General features: G+C 49.5%; 1 protein-coding gene across 1 annotated transcript in view; it reads left to right on the top strand.

Moving 5' to 3' along the window:
• Positions 1–17001: 17001 nt before the first annotated feature.
• Positions 17002–22325, top strand: part of LOC144479410 (solute carrier family 46 member 2-like) — a 32397-nt gene continuing 27073 nt past the window's right edge. The window contains exon 1 of the mRNA XM_078198050.1: positions 17002–18157. Coding sequence (XP_078054176.1) covers positions 17194–18157 — 964 coding nt within the window. The 5' untranslated portion in view covers positions 17002–17193. The remainder of the gene's footprint in view (positions 18158–22325) is intronic.

The raw sequence follows: 22325 nt of genomic DNA, 5'->3' as shown, positions 1-22325 counted from the left end.
TTTCACTCACTCACACCCCACTCACTCACTCCACTCGCTCACTCTCACTCACACTCCACTCAGTCACTGACTCACTCCACTCACTCACTCACTCACTCACACTCCACTGACTCACTCCACTCACTCACTCACACTCCACTCACTCACTCACTCACTCACACTCCACTCACTCACTCACTCACTCACTCCACTCACTCTCACTCCACTCACTCACACTCCACTCACTCACTCACATTCCACTCACTCACTCACTCCACTCACTCACTCACACTCCACTCACTCACTCACTCCACTCACTCAACTCCACTCACTCATTCACTCCACTCACATACTCACTCACTCCACTCCACTCACTCCACTCACACACTCACTCACTCACTCCACTCACTCAACTCCACTGACTCATTCACTCCACTCACATAATCACTCACACACTCCACTCCACTCACTCACTCATTCACTCACTCCACTCCACTCACTCACTCACTCACTCAACTCCACTGCCTCACTCACTCCACTCACTCAGGCACTCACTCCACTCACTCATTCACTCACTCCACTCACTCACTCACTCACTCACTCACTCCCTCACTCACTCACCTCCACTGACTCACTCACTCCACTCACTCACTCACATGCCACTCACTCACTCCACTCACTCACTCACTCACTCACTCATTCCACTCCACTCACTCATTCACACACTCCACCCACTCAAATCCACTGACTCATTCACTCCACTCATACACACTCATTCACTCACTCACACTCCACTCACTCACTCCACTCGCTCACTCTCACTCACACTCCACTCAGTCACTCACTCACTCCACTGACTCACACTCCACTGACTCACTCCACTGACTCACTCACACTCCACTCACTCACTCACTCACTCACTCACTCACACTCCACTCACTCACACTCCACTCACTCACTCACACTCCACTCACTCCACTCACTCAGCTCCACTGACTCATTCACTCCACTCACATACTCACTCACTCACTCCACTCCACTCACTCACTCACTCATTCACTCACTCCACTCACTCACTCACTCACGCACTCCACTCACTCACCCCACTCACTCGACTCACTCACTCACTCTCTCACTCCACTCACTCACTCCACTCCACTCCACTCACTCATTCACTCACTCCACTCACTCACTCACTCACTCCCTCACTCACTCACTCACTCACATACTCCACTCACTCACTCCCCTCACTCGACTCACTCACTCACTCACTCAATCACACTCCACTCATTCACTCACACTCCACTCACTCACTCACTCAACTCCACTGACTCATTCACTCCACTCACATACTCACTCACTCCACTCCACTCCACTTACTCACTTATTTACTCACTCCACTCAGTCACTCACTCACTCACCTCACTCACTCACTCCACTCCACTCACTCACTCACTCCACTAACTCACTCACTCACTCCACTCACTCACTCACTCCGCTCACTCCACTCACTCACTCACACTCCACTCACTCACTCACACTCCACTCACTCACTCACACTCCACTCACTCACTCACTCCACTCCACTCACTCACTCACTCACACTCCACTCACTCACTCAACTCACTCACTCATTCACTCACACTCCACTCATTCACTCACACTCCACTCACTCACTCCACTCACTCACTCCACTCGCTCCATTCACTCACTCACTCACTCACTCCACTCACTCACTCGCTCCACTCACTCCACTCACACACTCACTCACTCCACTCACTCAACTCCACTGACTCATTCACTCCACTCACATACTCACTCACTCACTCACTCATTCACTCACTCCACTCCACTCACTCACTCACCTCCACTGCCTCTCTCACTCCACTCACTCAGGCACTCACTCCACTCACTCACTCCACTCCACTCACTCACTCACTCACACGCCACTCACTCACTCACTCCACTCACTCACTCACTCACTCACTCATTCAACTCCACTCACTCATTCACTCACTCCACCCACTCAACTCCACTAACTCATTCACTCCACTCATACACACTCATTCACTCACTCACTCACACCCCACTCACTCACTCCACTCGCTCACTCTCACTCACACTCCACTCAGTCACTCACTCACTCCACTCACTCACTCACTCACTCCACACTCCACTGACTCACTCCACTCACTCACTCACACTCCACTCACTCACTCACTCACTCACACTCCACTCACTCACTCACTCACTCCACTCACTCTCACTCCACTCACTCACACTCCACTCACTCACTCACTCACATTCCACTCACTCACTCACTCACTCCACTCACTCACTCATTCCACTCACTCAACTCCACTCACTCATTCACTCCACTCACATACTCACTCACTCCACTCCACTCCACTCACTCACTCATTCACTCACTCCACTCACTCACTCACTCCACTCCACTCACTCACTCATTCACTCACTCCACTCACTCACTCACACACTCACACACTCCACTCACTCACTCCACTCACTCACTCACTCCGCTCACTCACTCACTCACACTCCACTCACTCACTCACACTACACTCACTCACTCACTCACTCACTCCACTCACTCAACTCCACTGACTCATTCACTCCACTCACATACTCACTCACTCACTCCACTCGACTCCACTCACTCACTCCACTAACCCACTCACTCACTCACTCCACTCACTCACTCACCTCACTCACTCACTCCACTCCACTCACTCACTCCACTCACTCGCTCACTCACTCCACTCCACTCACTCACTCATTCACTCACTCCACTCACTCACTCCACTCACTCACTCACTCACTCACACTCCACTCATTCACTCACACTCCACTCACTCACTCAGTCACTCCACTCACTCACTCATTCACTCACTCCACTCACTCACTCACTCACTCCACTCACTCACTCCACTCACTCATTCACTCACTCACTCACTCCACTCACTCACTCACTCACTCACTCACTAACTCCACTCACTCACTCACCTCACTCACTCACTGCACTCCACACACTCACTCACTTCACTCACTCACTCACTCCACTCACTCAGTCACTCACTCACTAACTCCACTCACTCACCTCACTCACTCACTCCACTCCACACACTCACTCACTCCACTCACTCACTCCACTCACTCACTCACTCACTCACTCACTCACACTCCACTCACTCACTCACTCCACTCACTCAACTCCACTGACTCATTCACTCCACTCACTCACTCACACTCCACTCCACTCCACTCGCTCACTCATTCACTCACTCCACTCACTCACTCACTCACTCACTCACACACTCACACACTAACCAGGGGTGCGGGAGTGACGGGGGTTTCCAGGTCCCCTGCAGGCGCCAGATCTCTGATAGAGACCGTGTCCTCTCGCCCGCCAGGATATGCCACATAGGCATATTGAGGGTTGGCGTGGAGGAGATGGACCTGTTCAACCAAAGGGTCGGACTTGCGGGCCCTAACATGCTGCCGCAGGAGGACAGGTCCTGAGTGCATCAACCAAGACGGCAGTGAGGTCCCAGAGGAAGACTTCCTAGGGAAGGTAAACATCCGCTCATGTGGGGTAGCGTTGGTTGCCCTACACAGGAGGGACTGGATTGAATGGAGCGCATCAGAAAGTACCTCTTGCCAACGGGAGATTGGAAGACCCCTAGACCTTAACGCCAGTAAAACAGCCTTCCAGACTGTAGCGTTTTCTCTCTCGACCTGTCCATTACCCCTGGGGTTGTAACTCGTAGTCCCACTTGAGGCAATTCCTTTAGAGAGCAGGTATTGCCTCAAGTCGTCGCTCATAAACGACGAACCCCTATCACTGTGGATATAACTGGGGTAGCCGAACAGGGTAAAAAGACTCCGCAGGGCTTTGATGACCGTGGCAGAGGACATATCAGAACAGGGGATGGCAAAGGGGAATCGGGAGTATTCATCAACCACGTTGAGGAAATACACATTCCGATCTGTCGAAGGAAGGGGGCCCTTGAAGTCGACACTCAGTCGTTCAAAAGGGCGAGTGGCCTTAATGAGATGTGCCCTGCCAGGCCGGTAGAAGTGCGGCTTGCACTCTGCACATACCTGGCAGCTTCGAGTTATCGACCTGACATCCTCTATGGAGTAGGGCAGATTCCGGGCCTTTACAAAATGGAAGAGCCGAGTGATCCCCGGATGGCAGAGATCATTGTGGAGGGCCTGTAGCCGGTCCTCCTGCACACTGGCACATGTTCCACGCGACAGGGCATCTGAGGGCTCATTGAGCTTCCCCAGACGGTACATGATATCATAGTTGTAGGTGGAGAGTTCGATTCTCCACCTCAAGATTTTATCATTCTTAATTTTTCCCCTTAACGTGTTGTTGAACATGAAGGCCACGGACCGCTGGTCTGTGAGCAGGGTAAACCGTTTGCCAGCCAAATAATGGCGCCAATGCCGTACGGCCTCCACAATGGCCTGAGCCTCTTTTTCCACAGAGGAGTGCCGAATTTCAGGGCCTTGGAGGGTGCGAGAGAAAAAGGCGACGGGCCTGCCCACCTGGTTAAGTGTGGCAGCCAGGGCGAAATCAGATGCATCACTCTCCACCTGAAAGGGGATGGACTCATCGACAGCGTGCATCGTGGCTTTCGCGATGTCGGCTTATATCCCTTCAAAGGCTAGGCGAGCCTCTGCTGCCAGGGGAAAAGAGGTAGACTTTATGAGCGGACGGGCTTTGTCCGTGTAATTGGGGACCCACTGTGCATAGTGGGATAAAAGGTTCTTTCTCAGAATGGCAACCGGTGACAAGTGGTGTCCCGCAGGGTTCAGTGTTGGGGCCACAGCTGTTCTCTTTATATATTAACGATCTAGACGACGGGACTGGGGGCATTCTGGCCAAGTTTGCCGATGATACAAAGATAGGTGGAGGGGCAGGTAGTATTGAGGAGGTGGGGAGGCTGCAGAAAGATTTAGACAGTTTAGGAGAGTGGTCCAAGAAGTGGCTGATGAAATTCAACGTGGGCAAGTGCGAGGTCGTACACTTTGGAAAAAAGAATAGAGGCATGGACTATTTTCTAAACGGTGACAAAGTTCATAATGCTAAAGTGCAAAGGGACTTGGGAGTCCTAGTCCAGGATTCTCTAAAGGTAAACTTGCAGGTTGAGTCCATAATTAAGAAAGCAAATGTAATGTTGTCATTTATCTCAAGAGGCTTGGAATACAAAAGCAGGGTTGTACTTCTGAGGCTTTATAAAGCACTGGTTAGGCCCCATTTGGAATACTGTGAGCAATTTTGGGCCCCACACCTCAGGAAGGACATACTGGCACTGGAGCGGGTCCAGCGGAGATTCACACGGATGATCCCAGGAATGGTAGGCCTGACATACGATGAACGTCTGAGGATCGTGGGATTATATTCATTGGAGTTTAGGAGGTTGAGGGGAGATCTGATAGAGACTTACAAGATAATGAACGGCTTAGATAGGATGGACGTAGGGAAGTTGTTTCCATTAGCAGGGGAGACTAGGACGCGGGGGCACAGCCTTAGAATAAAAGGGAGTCACTTTAGAACAGAGATGAGGAGAAATTTCTTCAGCCAGAGAGTGGTAGGTCTGTGGAATTCATTGCCACAGAGGGCTGTGGAGGCCGAGACGTTGAGCGTCTTCAAGACAGAAATTGATAAATTCTTGATTTCTCGAGGAATTAAGGGCTATGGGGAGAGAGCGGGTAAATGGAGTTGAAATCAACCATGATTGAATGGTGGAGTGGACTCGATGGGCCGAATGGCCTTACTTCCGCTCCTATGTCTTATGGTCTTATGGTCTTATAGTATGAAAAGAAGCCTAAGCATCTTCTCAGTGCTTTGATGCTCGTGGGTAGGGGAAGTTCAAGGAGGGGATGCATATGGTCTGGATCGGGGCCGATGACCCCGTTTTCCACCACGTATCCGAGGATTGCTAGGCGGTGCTTGCTAAATACGTACTTCTCCCTGTTATAGGTCAGGTTCAGGAGAGACGCAGTGCGTAAAAACTTCTGGAGGTTGGCGTCGTGGTCCTGCTGGTCATGGCCACAGATAGTGACGTTGTCCAGGTACGGGAAGGTAGCCCGTAGCCCGTTTTGGTCCACCATTCGGTCCATCTCACGCTGGAAGACCGAGACCCCATTCGTGACGCCGAAAGGGACTCTTAAAAAGTGGTAGAGACGGCCATCCGCCTCAAAGGCCGTGTATTTGCGGTCCTCTGGGCGAATGGGGAGCTGGTGGTAGGCTGACTTCAAGTCAATGGTGGAGAACACCCGGTACTGCGCAATCTGGTTGACCATGTCAGATATGCGCGGGAGAGGATACGCATCCAGCTGCGTGTACCTATTAATGGTCTGACTATAGTCTATGACCATCCGGGGCTTGTCTCCAGTCTTGACCACCACGACTTGTGCTCTCCATGGGCTAGTGCTAGGTTGAATGATCCCTTCCCTGAGGAGCCGCTGAACCTCAGATCGAATAAAGATCCGATCCTCAGCACTGTAACGCCTGCTCTTAGTCGCGATGGGCTTGCAGCCTGGCATGAGATTTTCGAATAGGGAAGGCGGGGTAATTTTGAGTGTCGAGAGACTGCATGTGGAGCGCGCTGGACAATTTGGAGGCTGCTGTTCTCCCACTGAAAGTGGAGGGAGTGGCCCATTGTACTGCAGGGTCACACTCCTCAGGTGGACCATAAAGTCTAGCCCCAGGAGTACCGGAGCGCAAAGGTGCGGTAACACGAGGAGCCTGAAGTTCTCGTAGACTGTGCCCCACACCGTTAAGGTTACCACACAGCTCCCAAGAACAAGGACAGATCAGGACCTCGACGCCATGGAGATTGTCTGCCTGACAGTTTGCACGCGGAGAGCGCACCGTTTCACTGTATCTGGATGAATGAAACTCTCCGTGCTCCCGCTGTCAAACAGGCAATGCGTCAGGAGCCTGTTTACCTCTCTGTCCATCATGGACTTGTCGAGTCTGTGAGGCTTGGCCTGGTCCAGGATGATTGACGCCACTGTTGGAACCCGAGTGTAACTGCAGGCAGCTGAGATAGTCGGCGACGAGGACCCCTGCTGGCCTTCTGCGGCCGGTGTCGACCAAAATGGCTGCGCCCACAAATCGCACGTGGTCGATGATGTTGAAAGCGGCGGCACCCGCAGGTCGTACGTGGCTTGCATCGTCAACATAGGAAATGGTGGCGCCCGTGAATCGCACGTGGCTGAAGACATCGTCGAGGCTGGAGACGAGGAGACGGATCCTGGGGAGTCACACGCAGCACTGCTGGGCTTGGAAGGGGTCTTTGCTCGGCACACTTTTGCATAGTGCCCTTTCTTCCCACAGGCGGAGCAAAACACCGTCCTGGCCGGACATCTCTGACGAGGGTGCTTCGCCGATCCGCAGAAATAGCACCGTGGGCCTCCAGGAGCCGCCGCAGCCGTCAGGTCTGAAGTTGAGAGCATTATTGCGCAGTTCCGAGGAACCGCCGAGTACAGTTGAGGCGGTGGCTGTGCTTGCCACGTTGTTCCCACGTGGTCGGTGGGGTAGGTTTCAAGACTTCTGGAGGCCGTTTCCATTGCATCGGCCAATTCTACCGTCTTAGCCAGGTCCAAGTTACCCTGCTCTAGCAGCCGCAGGCGAATATAGGATGAGCCGATTCCCACCACGAACGCATCTCGGATCAGATCGTTGGTGTATTGAGTAGCCGACACCTCCTTGCAGTTGCAGGCTCTGGCTAGCTGTTGAAGTTCGCGCAGGTACTGTCCCGTCGTTTCGCTGGGCTGCCGCCGTCGAGTGGCTAATAGGTGACGAGCATGAATTTCGTTTGGCGGTTTATGGTACAGCTTCTTGAGTAATTCGATGGCCTCTTTGTAATTTGGGGAATCACGGATTGTTGCATACACAGTGTCGCTCACCCTGGCATGGAGGACCCGCAATCTGTCGGCGTTGGACTGAACTGCTGTCGCGGCGTCGATGTAATCCTCGAAACACTTCAACCAATGGTCGAAAGTATTCGACGCTCCAGCGGCATGCGGATCCAAGGTTAGCCGATCGGGTTGTAACATCTGCTCCATTTTTCTTCGAACAAAATTTTCGGTATTTTGTTGTGAATAAAATTGATGCGCGATTGATTCACTCGGGAGGCTAGGACGTACCCGGGAATAAAGGCTTTTATTCACAACAAGAATAGAGCATACTGCTTAACAATACTATAAGAAGTCTCACAACACCAGGTTAAAGTCCAGCAGGTTTATTTGGTAGCAAATACCACAAGCTTTCGGAGCAATGCTCCTTCGTCAGATGGAGTGGTCTCTCTCAGAGACCACTCCATCTGATGAAGGAGCATTGCTCCGAAAGCTTATGGTATTTGCTACCAAATAAACCTGCTGGACTTTAACCTGGTGTTGTGAGACTTCTTACTGTGCTTACCCCAGTCCAACGCCGGCATCTCCACATCATAACAATACTATCCCAGACTAAGGGCCACTAGGAAGTAGCAGTGACCTTTATACTCCTGTAAGAAGGCGGAGCCAAACGGAGTGTACCACAGAACAATGCTAACAGGTGGAACACCCCAACCCTAACCCCAACAGTAACAAGAGTAACATATGTACAAGTACCCATAGTGGTAACCATCTATGGTTCACCACACACACACGCTCACTCGCTCGCTCACTCACTCACTCACTCACTCACTCCACTCCACCCATTCACTCACTCACTCACTCCACTCACTCACTCACTCCACTCCACTCCACTCCACTCACTCAACTCCACTGACTCACTCCACTCACTCACCTCCACTCACTCACTCATTCACTCACTCCACTCACTCACTCACTCCACTCACTCACTCCACTCCACTCCACTCACTCACTCATTCACCTCCACTGACTCACTCCACTCACTCACTCACTCACTCACTCCACTCCACTCACTCACTCACGCACTCACTCCACTCACTCACTCACTCCACTCCACTCACTCACTCACTCACTCCACTCCACTTCACTCCACTCCACTCACTCACTCACTCACTCCACTCCACTCACTCACTCACTCCACTCACTCACTCACTCCACTCACTCACTCACTCACTCCACTCACTCACTCACTCACTCACTCCACTCACTCACTCGCTCACTCACTCATTCACTCCACTCACTCACTCACTCACTCCACTCCACTCACTCACTCCACTCCACTCCACTCACTCACTCATTCACCTCCACTGACTCACTCCACTCACTCACTCACTCCACTCCACTCCACTCCACTCACTCACTCCACTCACTCACTCACTCCACGCACTCACTCACTCCACTCACTCACTCCACTCCACTCACTCACTCACTCACTCACTCCACTCCACTCCACTCACTCACTCACTCACTCCACTCACTCACTCACTCCAGTCCACTCACTCCTCTCCACTCACTCACTCTCACACTCACTCAGTCTCACACTCACTCACTCTCACACTCACTCACTCTCACACTCACTCACTTTTATGAATGTCCACAGCTGTAGCTGGTATATCACGCAGGACTCAGCTCCCCTGACATAACGTTTGTTTAAAGACTCTTGTGTTAAATGTATTGGTATGTGACGGGTCTTTGCTAATCCTGGGGTGCACCAAAACCCAGGCATGGAATTTGTCTCTCTGCCTTGGGTTGGGGCTCTGATGCCACACCCCCCTCCCCTTTCCCCCCATCCCCCCACCCCCCACCCCTTCCCCCCATCTCCCACCACCCTTCTCCCCCTTCCCAATCCCCACCCCACTCCCCCATCCCCACACCCCCATCCCCCCCACTCCCTCCCCCACCCCTACCCCCCTGAACCCATCTCCTACCACCCCTCTCTCCCTCCCCAATCCCCATCTCCCACCACCCCTCACCCACTTCCCCACCCCCTCCCCATCCCCCACACCCCTCTTCCCCTCCCCAATCCCCATCTCCCACCTCCCCCTTCCTCCCCATCCCCCACCCCCTCCCCATCCCCCACACCCCTCTCCCCCTCCCCAATCCTCCCCCAACCCCCACCCCTCTCCCCCCACCTCCCCGACACCCCTCTCCCCCCAACAATCCCCCTCCCTCCTCCCCACCCCCCAACACCTCACATCCCCTCCCCCATCCTTCCCCTCCCCATTCCCCCTTTGCCCCCACCCCTCCCCCCACCTGCCCAGGCAGGATAGTGCTTTCCCGCAGGTGGAATGTTCTGGATGATTGGAGCCAGGCGCTCTCAGGCTCAGTCAGGCTGGAGTTGAGTTGAGCCTATCCTGTGGTTATGTCATTACTGAGACAGGGAAAGCCTCACCCTCTCAGCGGGTGTTTTGTGAGGGAATGTGAAATTTTTTCCAGTACTTCAGCCATTGCTCTGTCCAGATAGATCCTCGTGACCTTTGCACCTTCCTGTGAGAGAAAAAATGATTATTCAAAGCCAATCAGATCTGGCTTCAAACCATACTGGATTCTGGCAAGAATGTGCAGCGAGATTTGATTTGTCAGTTGGGATTTTGATTCTTTCTAACAGGTCCCAGCTCAGCCTCCTGCTCCAGGTCCTTCAATCAGCCCAAAGGTTCCCCAGCTCCTCCCACAATCAGCCACCTCCCCTGGCCATTTCTTTCAAAGGTTATTTTTCAACAGAGTCATTCCATTGGCTGTGGAATTGGTGCAATTCACACCTTGACCCCAGGCCGCTCTCCGCCCCCCCCCCCCCCCCCCCCCCCACCCCCCCTTCTCTCTATCCCCCTCCACTCCCTTCCTCACTCCCCATTCAGTCTAAACATCAAAACCCTCAGCTTCTGTCTATATTTGTAATCCAATCCTCTTCCTTTTTGAAACTCTGTTATGGGACGTGGGTGTCACTGGCTAGGCCAGCATTTATTATCCATCCCTAATTGCCCTTGAGAGGATGGTGGTGAGCTGCCCGCGAGAATCGCTGCAGTCCACGTGGTGTAGGTACATTGCCAGTGCTGTCAGGGAGTTTCAGGTTTTGACCCAGTGACAGTGAGGGAACGGCTGATATATTTAGAAGAGAAACTATTTCCTCTTTTGGGTGGTTAGCGTGGAACAAGCTGAAAATCAGCAGTTCCGCTGGGGAATATCTACATCTCTCTTCTGAAAAAACTGTTCAGTTTGAAACATTTTAAAACTGGAATTGATTGATTTTTGCTAGTCAGATATTTTAAGGGCTACACAGCTGGAATAGGTAAACCATGTTCAGCTACAGAGCAGCCCTGATCTAATGAAATGGCGGAACAGCTCGAGGGGCTGAATGGCCTCCTCTTCCTGTTCCTGTGTCCCATTCCCTGCCAAAGACAACGGGAGGCATTTTCCCAAAATCTTGTTTCCCGAACCTTGGGAGATTTTGGGCCATGTCACAGTTTACCTGACTGTAGTATTGCACTATGCGGGTAGCATAGTGATTATGTTACTAGACTAATCTTGAGAACAGGAGTTCAAATCTCAGCAAGGCAGATTACGAACCAGTTTAAAAATGTGGAACTAAGAAGGTGGTATTGGCGAGAGTCACCAGACTGTTGTAAAAACCCAACTGGTTTAGGGAAGGAAAGGAGCAGCTTCCCCCAGTTTGACTGGGATGTGACATTCACTCACCAAGGGTCACTGGCCCTTCACTGCCAACACATCTGGCATTGCATCAACGCTGCTGTTCAGATTCACCAAGGCAGCTGAAAGTGGGCAACAAAAAACAGATGTTGCAAGCAGTGGATTATATTGTAAACACTGGACTCTACGAGATGGTTATGTTTTAAAATGTCTCCTTTAATTTTAGGTTAAATTCAGAATTCCAGCTCAGTGACATGCCTACGTGATTTGTTGTCTTTGAAGTGGAACTCAAACTGAAACCTTTAAAAATCTAATGGCAGAACATAAGAAAAAGAAGGAGGAGTGGGCCATTCGACCCCTCAAACCTGCTCTCCCACTCAATAAGATGGGCCTATCTGACATGATTGTAACTCCAATTTCCTGCCTGTCCTCCGTTACCCAGAACTCAGAGGAATATTGGAGCAGCTTTGAGGGCCATGCGGCACAGCTGACTGGCTTGGACCAGAATGGCGCCTTTTCCCTGGAGGAGCCCAGTGTCCCCCAAGCCAATGAGGACCCATCACCAGCTCATCCTTCACCCAGCGACCTTGTGAGTGCCCTCTAATATTGGCTGCTCTGCAATCAATCACTAATGATCTCTTCTCTGGCAGATAGCAGTGGGAAATGAGAGAGCTCCACTGGCAGCAGCCCCTCAGCCCCAGCCCCTAGAGCACCTCGGACCTGAGGACCCACTGGATGTAGTGTCATCACCCACACCCTCCACAAGCACAGAGACACACACCTTGGTGGCACTGAGTTCGAGAGGAGACTCGGGATCACAGTCTGGTGAGATTCGGACAGGTTTGAATCCTGAGGTTGAACACTGGAAGAATGGTGGTTGTCATGGAGATCGTAGTGCAAGACATTGGGTCTGACGAGCACCAGAGTTACATTCCATGGCTATAGGCATGGGTGGGATCCATTAGCGGCTAAGTGGGAGTTTCCGCTGGTCTTGCCTATGCAGCTGGGTATGGAGTCGGAGTGGCAGTGGGCACAGTGCCATGAAAGATAGGCAGATGGGGCTCAAGGCCACGAGAGAAGCGCAGGTCACCAGCTCCACGTCACGTGTACCAGACCTTTTGGCCTGGTGTGATTCTGGTGGGTTGACTTTTTAATGAGTATGCAGATATTTAAATACAGGCAAATGAAGCTCCCAGCATGCTGTCTGAGCCACCTGTTAACATCAGGAGCAGCCAATCACAGTCCACTTTATCACCAATGGGGAACATTGATTGTTGGACAACCAGCAACTTTTCCTGTTCCAGTTGCCATGACGCCTGTTGCTGGGAAATGTACCTCTTTGTGAGACACTCGCTGAACTGTCTTGGTGCCAAACATTTGATTCCTTATCCACATCATTGATACAAATTGTAAATAGTTGAGACTCCAGCAATGATTCTTCTGGCATCCCATTGGTTACAATGTGCCAATTCCAAAAAGATCCATTTATCCCGACCCTCTGCTTCCTGTTAGCAGAATCCCTACTATGCAGAAGGAGGCCATTCGGCCCATCAAAGCTGCTCCAAAGGAACATCTTACCCAGGGTCCCTGGCGCTGTGATGCAGCAGTGCTAACCACTGTGCCACTGTGCCGCCATCAATCCTTTATCCATGCTAATATGTTACTCCTTACACTAAGAGCTCCTGTCTTGTGTAGAAACTTTGATGTGGCACCTTATCAAAAGCCTTTTGGAAATCCACATCGACAGCTTCCCCTTTCTCCACCTTGCTTGATACATCCTGAAACCACAAGTTAGCCACAAAACTATGTTGAATCTGCCGTATCTCATTATAACTTCCTAAAGATTCTGCTATAACCTCCCCACCAACGCCTCTACTTTCTCAGAAGACTAAGGAAATTTGGCATGTCCGCTACGACTCTCACCAACTTTGACAGATGCACCATACAAAGCATTCTTTCTGGTTGTATCACAGCTGGGTATGGCTCCTGCTCTGTCCAAGACCGCAAGAAACTACAAAGAGTCATGAACGAAGCCCAGTCCATCACTCAAACCAGCCTCCCATCCATTGACACTTCCCGCTGCCTCGGAAAAGCAGCCAGCATAATTAAGGACCCCACGCAGCCCGGACATTCTCTCTTCCACATTCTTCTATTGGGAAAAAGATACAAAAATCTGAGGTCACGTACCAACCGACTCAAGAACAGCTTCTTCCTGCTGCTGTCAGACTTTTGAATGGACCTACCTTGCATTAAGTTGATCTTTCTCTACACCCTAGCTATGACTGTAATACTACACTCTGCACTCTCTCGTTTCCTTCTCTATGTACGGTATGCTTTGTCTGTATAGCACGCAAGAAACAATACTTTTCACTGTATGTTAATACATGTGACAATAATAAATCAAATAATAATGGATTCTAGCAATCCCTTGACAATCAAAAATCTGTCTAACTCAACCTTCAACATATTTAATGACCGAGCATTCACTACTCCCTGAGGGAGAGAATTCCAAACACTAGCAACCATCTGAGGGAAGAAATTCCTCCTCATCGGCCCCGCAGGTGGAGGAGGTGGTTAAGAAGGCGTATGGTGTGCTGGCCTTTATCAATCGAGGGATTGAGTTTAGGAGTCCGGGGATAATGATGCAGCTATATAAGACCCTCGTCAGACCCCACTTGGAGTACTGTGCTCAGTTCTGGTCGCCTCATTACAGGAAGGATGTGGAAAAGATTGAAAGGGTGCAGAGGAGATTTACAAGAATGTTGCCTGGATTGAGTGGCATGCCTTATGAGGATAGGCTGAGGGAGCTCGGTCTTTTCTCCTTGGAGAGACGTAGGATGAGAGGAGACCTAATAGAGGTGTAGAAGATGTTGAGAGGCATAGATCGGGTGGACTCTCAGAGCTTTTTTCCCAGGGTGGAAATGTCTGCTATGAGAGGACACAGGTTTAAGGTGCTGGGGGGTAGGTACAGGGGAGATGTTAGGGGTAAATTTTTCACACAGAGGGTGGTGGGCGAGTGGAATCGGCTGCCGTCAGTGGTGGTGGAGCCAAACTCAATAGGGTCTTTTAAGAGACTCCTGGATGAGTACATGGGACTTAATAGGATGGAGGGTTATAGGTAGGCCTAAAAGGTAGGGATATGTTCGGCACAACAGGCCGAAGGGCCTGTTTTGTGCTGTAGTTTTTCTATGTTTCTATCTTCATCTCCATCTCCACAATGTACACAATAACTCACAGCAAAGCTTTGGGAGACAGAGAGAGAGAAAGAGAGCAACAAAGTTGTCGTGTGGAGGACAAGAGCCGCTACTCTGGTGGAAATTTGTAGGATTTTGTTTTCTATTTGAAAGAAAGGGGATAGAATGGACTGGACTTCTGGAGATTGAAGGGACAAGAAGTGGCTGAGGTGGGCCTTGCTGCTGGAAGTCAGTTCTGGAAGTGTTAGGCTGAGAGGAATGACTTTGGAAGGACACTGGAAGTGGCGATGTAGTGTGGCCGTGAGACTGAGCTTGCGGGAGAGCCAGAAGAACGCGGGACCTGTCAGAAATGTGGGCACCGCCAACGAGGTTGTAAGGTGTATCGCAATCACATTAATTCAATAAAAAGTCCCTTTGCTTCTGCTCAATGCATCATTTCCCTGTTCAGTGATGTTTGTGATCAATGTGGATTTCAGCGTGTTTGCTCCAATAAAAGTTCGCAAATGTAAAATCGTAAGCAGTTGATGTCATATACATGGATTTTAGTAAGGCGTTTGATAAGGTCCCCCATGGTCGGCTTATGATGAAAGTGAGGAGGTGTGGGATAGAGGGAAAGTTGGCCGATTGGATAGGTAACTGGCTGTTTGATCGAAGACAGAGGGTGGTGGTCGATGGAAAATTTTCGGATTGGAGGCAGGTTGCTAGCGGAGTGCCGCAGGGATCAGTGCTTGGTCCTCTGCTCTTTGTGATTTTTATTAATGACTTATTATTAAAGTCCAAAGATGTGCGGGTTAGGTTGATTGGCCAGGTTAAAAATTGCCCCTTAGAGTCCTGGGATGTGTAGGTTAGAGGGATTAGCGGGTAAATATGTGGGGGTAGGGCCTGGGTGGGATTGTGGTCGGTGCAGACTCGATGGGCCGAATGGCCTCCTTCTGCACTGTAGGGTTTCTATGATTTCTATGATTTCTATGACTTAGAGGAGGGGGCTGAAGGGTGGATCAGTAAATTTGCTGATGACACCAAGATTGGTGGAGTAGTGGATGAGGTGGAGGGCTGTTGTAGGCTGCAAAGAGACATAGATAGGATGCAAAGCTGGGCTGAAAAATGGCAAATGGAGTTTAACCCTGATAAATGTGAGGTGATTCATTTTGGTAGGACTAATTTAAATGTGGATTACAGGGTCAAAGGTAGGGTTCTGAAGACTGTGGAGGAACAGAGAGATCTTGGGGTCCATATCCACAGATCTCTAAAGGTTGCCACTCAAGTGGATAGAGCTGTGAAGAAGGCCTATAGTGTGTTAGCTTTTATTAACAGGGGGTTGGAGTTTAAGAGCCGTGGGGTCATGCTGCAACTGTACAGGACCTTGGTGAGACCACATTTGGAATATTGTGTGCAGATCTGATCACCTCACTATAAGAAGGATGTGGAAGTGCTGGAAAGAGTGCAGAGGAGATTTACCAGGATGCTGCCTGGTTTGGAGGGTAGGTCTTATGAAGAAAGGTTGAGGGAGCTAGGGCTGTTCTCTCTGGAGCGGAGGAGGCTGAGGGGAGACTTAATAGAGGTTTATAAAATGATGAAGGGGATAGATAGAGTGAACGTTCAAAGACTATTTCCTCGGGTGGATGGAGCTATTACAAGGGGGCATAACTATAGGGCTCGTGGTGGGAGATATAGGAAGGATGTCCGAGGTAGGTTTTTTACTCAGAGTGGTTGGGGTGTGGAATGGACTGCCTGCAGTGATAGTGGAGTCAGACACTTTAGGAACATTTAAGAAGCTATTGGATAGGCACATGGAGTACTTCGGGATGATAGGGAGGAAATAGCTTGATCTTGGTTTCAGATAAAGCTCGGCACAACATCGTGGGCCGAAGGGCCTGTTCTGTGCTGTACTGTTCTATGTTCCCTTTGGTTATTCCAGAGTCATTTGGGAAATGATTCTGTTTGTGAAAGTTATCAGTCTCTACTGGGATTATAACAATTAATAAATAATTACTGCACTCTTCCTGAGAATATGAAAAGCCTTTCACATCTCATCAATAAAAAGTGTCTGGTTTTCAAAGTTTGGTAAATTCACTCTCGAAATCTCCCTGGAGGTTTTTGTGGAGTTTGATACAAGTTCCTTTTTCAGTCTCACAATTCCTCATACCAAACCTGTTCCTCATCCGTGACTAAATTAAGGGAGTTTCCCCATTTGCAAAATCCAATGAAACTGAGTTACAGCTCTGTCAGTGAGAGTTAGAAACAGAGACCGCTCCAGACAGAGACTACTCCAGACGGACTGCTCAGACAGAGACTGCTCCAGACAGAGACTACTACAGACGGACTGCTCCAGACAGAGACTTCTTCAGACGGACTGCTCCAGACAGAGACTGCTCCAGACAGAGACTGCTCCAGACAGTCTGATCCAGACAGTGGAGACATGGATGTTGTGTTGAGCTATGTGGAGCCAGTGGTGGTTGTGACCAATGTGGCCAATGCTTTGTTTGACACAGCTCTGTTGATGGTGGTGTATGACCGGTTAAACGGGACCTCGCTGGCTAACAGTGACCTGGCCCAGAAGGAAATAGCCCAGTTTTATATGATCTACAATATGATCTACTCGCTAGCCCCCTTACTGAGCACCGTGCTGTTGGGCCGGTGGGCAGATCGCACAGGGCAGAAGATTCTGCTGGTGGTGCCGTTACTGGGCTATTTACTGGGAAGATCCTTGCTGCTGTTCACACACCTTCTCCAGCTGCCTGTCAGTGTGATGTACGGATCAGCTGTGATCAATGGATTGACTGGAGGGTTCCCAGCTTATTGGAGTGGCATTAATGCTATCACTGCCCTGCGGTCTGAAGCAGCAAGACGCAGTCTGAGGTTAAATATGTTGGAGGTGGCGTCGGGAATGGCTGGATTGCTGGGGAGTCTGGCGTCTGGTCACTTCTTCCTGGTGAAGGTGAATAATCAGCATGGGCTCCTGCTGATCTCCTTGTGTCTCACTCTGTATTCACTAAGTTTGCTGTACTCCGCTTTCATCCTCAGATACCCCACAGTCTGTCCACAAAGCCAGCTTCCCACGGGAGTGAGGAATCTCAGCCTGAGGAGGTACAGCACCCAGATGGTCCTGCTTTTTATCTGCTACCTGCTGTATGATTTTGGAGTAACTGGCGGGGAGAATATCATCTCCATCTTTGTCCTGAAGCCCCCACTGAGCTGGGACGCGGTCTGGGTGGGCTATGGAAAAGCAGCCTGTTACATCATGTTCCTGACCAGCTTCCTTGGAGTTCTGGTCCTCTCCAACTGTCTGACTGACATCTCCCTGGTACTGATGGGAATCATCTCCAACACGGCTGGATTCACCGTCATGGCCTTTGTGAAGCAAAGCTCCTTGTATTTCATTGGTAAGTGACTGACTGCATTCTAATAATCACACTGCTAAATCTTTCCTGATGGCAAAGTTCTGCATTCGTCCAGGGGCTGCTGAGATTAAAGTCTCCAATCATAGAATCCCTACAGTGCAGAAACAGGCCATTCGGGCCATCGAGCCTGCACCGACAACAATCTCACCCAGGCCCTATCCCCGTAAGCCCATGTGTTTACCCCGCTAATCCCCCAACACTAAGGGGCAATTCAGCATGGCCAATCCACCTAACCTGCACATCTTTGGACTATGGGAGGAATGATGTGGAGATGCCGGCGTTGGACTGGGGTAAACACAGTAAGAAGTTTAACAACACCAGGTTAAAGTCCAACAGGTTTATTTGGTAGCAAAAGCCTGGCTTTTGCTACCAAATAAACCTGTTGGACTTTAACCTGGTGTTGTTAAACTTCTTACTATGGGAGGAAACCAGAGCACCTGGAGGAAACCCACGCAGACACGGGGAGAATGTGCAAACTCCACACAGACAGTGACCTGAGGCTGGAATTGAACCTGGGTTCCTGGCGCTGTGAGGCAGCAGTGCTAACCACTGTGCCAACCCATTCAAATGTTTTGAAATAACAACAAGATCGGGAACAGTGGATGATTTGTATACTTGCCTGGGTTCAAAACATGGGAATATCTTAACCACAAATATGCTTTATTGGCTAACTGCTGACGTTACCATGCGCATGTCCGCACTGAGGTCAGTGAATTGTGTAATTTGTGGGTTAGCAGTGAGACACAGCTGGAATATTGTCAAAATCCAACAGATGTCCTTCAGAGCTGAGAATCTACCTCTCCTACGTTTGAGTGGTGACTAGGCACTCTTGTCTCTCGCGATATTCTTCCTCACTGAAAGAGTGAGATTAGTTCCAAAGTTTTGCAGTGGTTTGGGAATTGTTTCCAGATATCTCGAGGAGGTTATTTCACACAGCTGATTTTTAATATCAGCCAAAGGGAGTTGGCCTTTCTGTATGCTCACACATTCGGAGAAAAAATCAGAAGGCCAGTTTGAGATCACAGCTTCACATGTTGGTCAAATATTCATCATTTGGCTGAGTCATTATCTGGCTGGGGTTTTGGGATTTCAAGAGGTATTTAAGTAGATTCAGTTCTTGCAGAGAGAAGTTAGCTCAATATTCCTATAACAGTCACCAGTCGTAGCCCTGGAACTACCAGCAACGAGGAAACTCAGATTTTAAAAAGCTCCAACACAGTTTCAAATTCTGAAGTCATTTTGTGATGGCATTTAATAATGTCCACCTAAACCTTACAGAACAAGTCTAAAAAAACAAAAAACCTGTCTCTCCCTCATTAAATATCCTGTAAAACTAGTTTGGAGGGACAGTGGTGTAGTGGCAATGTCACTGGACTTGTTATCCCCAGGTTAATATACTGGAGATCACAGGGTTCAAATCCCATCATGGCAGCTGGTGGAATTTAAATTAAATTAATTAATCTGGAATAAAAAATTAGTCTCAATAAAAGTGACCGTGAAACCATTGTCGATTATTGTAACAACCCATCACGTTCAAAAATGTCCCTCAGGGAAAGAAATATGCCATCCTTACCTAGTCTGGCTGGGGCAGCACGGTGGCACAGTGGTTAGCACTGCTGCTTCACAGTGCCAGGGACCCAGGTTCAATTCCTGGCTTGGGTCACTGTCTGTGCGGAGTCTGCACGTTCTCCCCGTGTCTGCATGGGTTTCCTCTGGGTGCTCTGGTTTCCTCCCACAGTCTGAAAGATGTGCTGGTTAGGGTGCATTGGGCATACTAAATTCTCCTTCAGTGTCCCCGAACAAACGCTGGAGTGTGGCGACTAGGAGATTTTCACAGCAACTTCATTGCAGTGTTAATGTAAGCCTGCTTGTAACACTAATAAATAAACTTTATAAATTTATTTAGTGGGCGGCATGATGGCATAATGGTTAGCACTGCTGCCTCACAGCGACACGGTGGCACAGTGGTTAGAACATAGAACATAGAACGCTACAGCGCAGTACAGGCCCTTCGGCCCTCGGTATTGCGCCGACCTGTGAAACCAATCTAAAGCCCATCTAACCTACATCTATGCACATGGACACCGAGATCTCTCTGCTCATCCACACTACCAAGTATCTTACCATTTGCCCAGTACTCTGTAGTCTTGTTACTCCTTCCAAAGTGAATCACCTCACACTTTTCCGCATTTGCCACCTCTCAGCCCAGCTCTGCAGCTTATCTATGTCCCTCTGTAACCTGCAACATCCTTCCACACTGTACACAACTCCACCGAGTTTAGTGTCATCCGCAAATTTACTAACCCAGCCTTCTACGCCCTCATCCAGGTCATTTATAAAAATGACAAACAGCAGTGGCCCCAAAACAGATCCTTGCGGTACACCACTAGTAACTGAACTCCAGGATGAACATTTTCCATCAACCACCACCCTCTTACAGCTAGCCAATTTCTGATCCAAACCGCAAAATCACCCTCAATCCCATGCCTCCGTATTTTCTGAAATAACCTACCATGGGGAACCTTATCAAACGCTTTACTGAAATCCATATACACCACATCAACCGCTTTACCCTCATCCACCTCTTTGGTCACCTTCTCAAAGAACTCAATAAGGTTTGTGAGGCACGACCTACCCTTCACAAAACCGTGCTGACTATTCCTAATCAAATTGTTCCTTTCTAGATGATTATAAATCCTATCTCTTATAATCCTTTCCAAAACTTTGCCCATAACAGAAGTAAGGCTCACTGGTCTATAATTACCAGGGTTGTCTCTACTCCCCTTCTTGAACCAGGGGACAACATTTGCTATCCTCCAGTCTACTGGCACTGTTCCTGTAGACAATGACGACATAAAGATCAAAGCCAAAGGCTCTGCAATCTCCCTCCTAGCTTCCCAGAGAATCCAAGGATAAATCCCATCCGGCCCAGGGGACTTATCTATTTTCACACTTTCCAGAATTGCTAACACCTCCTCCTTATGAACCTCAATCCTGTCTAGTCTAATAGCCTGTATCTCAGTATTCTCTTCGACAACATTGTCTTTTTCCTGTGTGAATACTGACGAAAAATATTCATTTAGCGCCTCTCCTATCTCTTCAGACTCCACGCACAACTTCCCACTACTGTCCTTGACTGGCCCTAATCTTACCCTAGTCATTCTTTTATTCCTGACATACCTATGGAAAGCTTTAGGGTTTTCCTTGATCCTACCTGCCAAAGACTTCTCATGTCCCCTCCTGGCTCTTCTTAGCTCTCTATTCAGGTCCTTCCTGGCTAACTTGTAACTCTCAAGCGCCCTAACTGAGCCTTCATGTCTCATCTTTGCATAAGTCTCCTTCTTCCTCTTCACAAGAGATTCAACTTCTTTAGTAAACCACGGTTCCCTCGCTCGACCACTTCCTCCCTACCTGACAGGTACATACTTATCAAGGACACGCAGTAGCTCTTCCTTGAACAAGCTCCACATTTCAATTGTGCCCATCCCTGCAGATTTCTTCCCCATCCTATGCATCCAAAATCTCACCTAATCGCATCATAATTTCCTTTCCCCCAGCTATAACACTTGCCCTGCGGTATATACCTATCCCTTTCCATCACTAAAGTAAATGTTACCGAATTGTGGTCACTATCACCAAAGTGCTCACCTACCTCCAAATCTAACACCTGGCCTGGTTCATTACCCAGTGCCAAATCCAATGTGGCCTCACCTCTTGTTGGCCTATCTACATACTGTGTCAGGAAACCCTCCTGCACACATTGGACAAAAACTGACCCCTCTAAAGTACTCGAACTATAGCGTTTCCAGTCAATATTTGTAAAGTTAAAGTCCCCCATAACAACTACCCTGTTACTTTCGCTCCTATCCAGAATCATCTTTGCAATCCTTTCCTCTACATCTCTGGAACTTTTCGGAGGCCTATAGAAAACTCTCAACAGGGTGACCTCTCCTTTCCTGTTTCTAACCTCAGCCCATACTACCTCAGTAAACGAGTCCTCATCAAACGTCCTTTCTGCCACCGTAATACTGTCCTTGACTAACAATGCCACACCTTCCCCTCTTTTACCACCTTCCCTGATCTTACTGAAACATCTAAACCCCGGAACCTGCAACAATCATTCCTGTCCCTGCTCTATCCATGTCTCCGA

This window comes from Mustelus asterias, chromosome 26 (assembly GCF_964213995.1).
Source record: "Mustelus asterias chromosome 26, sMusAst1.hap1.1, whole genome shotgun sequence".
In the NCBI taxonomy this organism is placed as follows: Eukaryota; Metazoa; Chordata; class Chondrichthyes; order Carcharhiniformes; family Triakidae; genus Mustelus; species Mustelus asterias.
The sequence above is the reverse complement of the archived record's forward strand: the minus strand, read 5'-3'. Positions and strand labels throughout refer to the sequence as shown.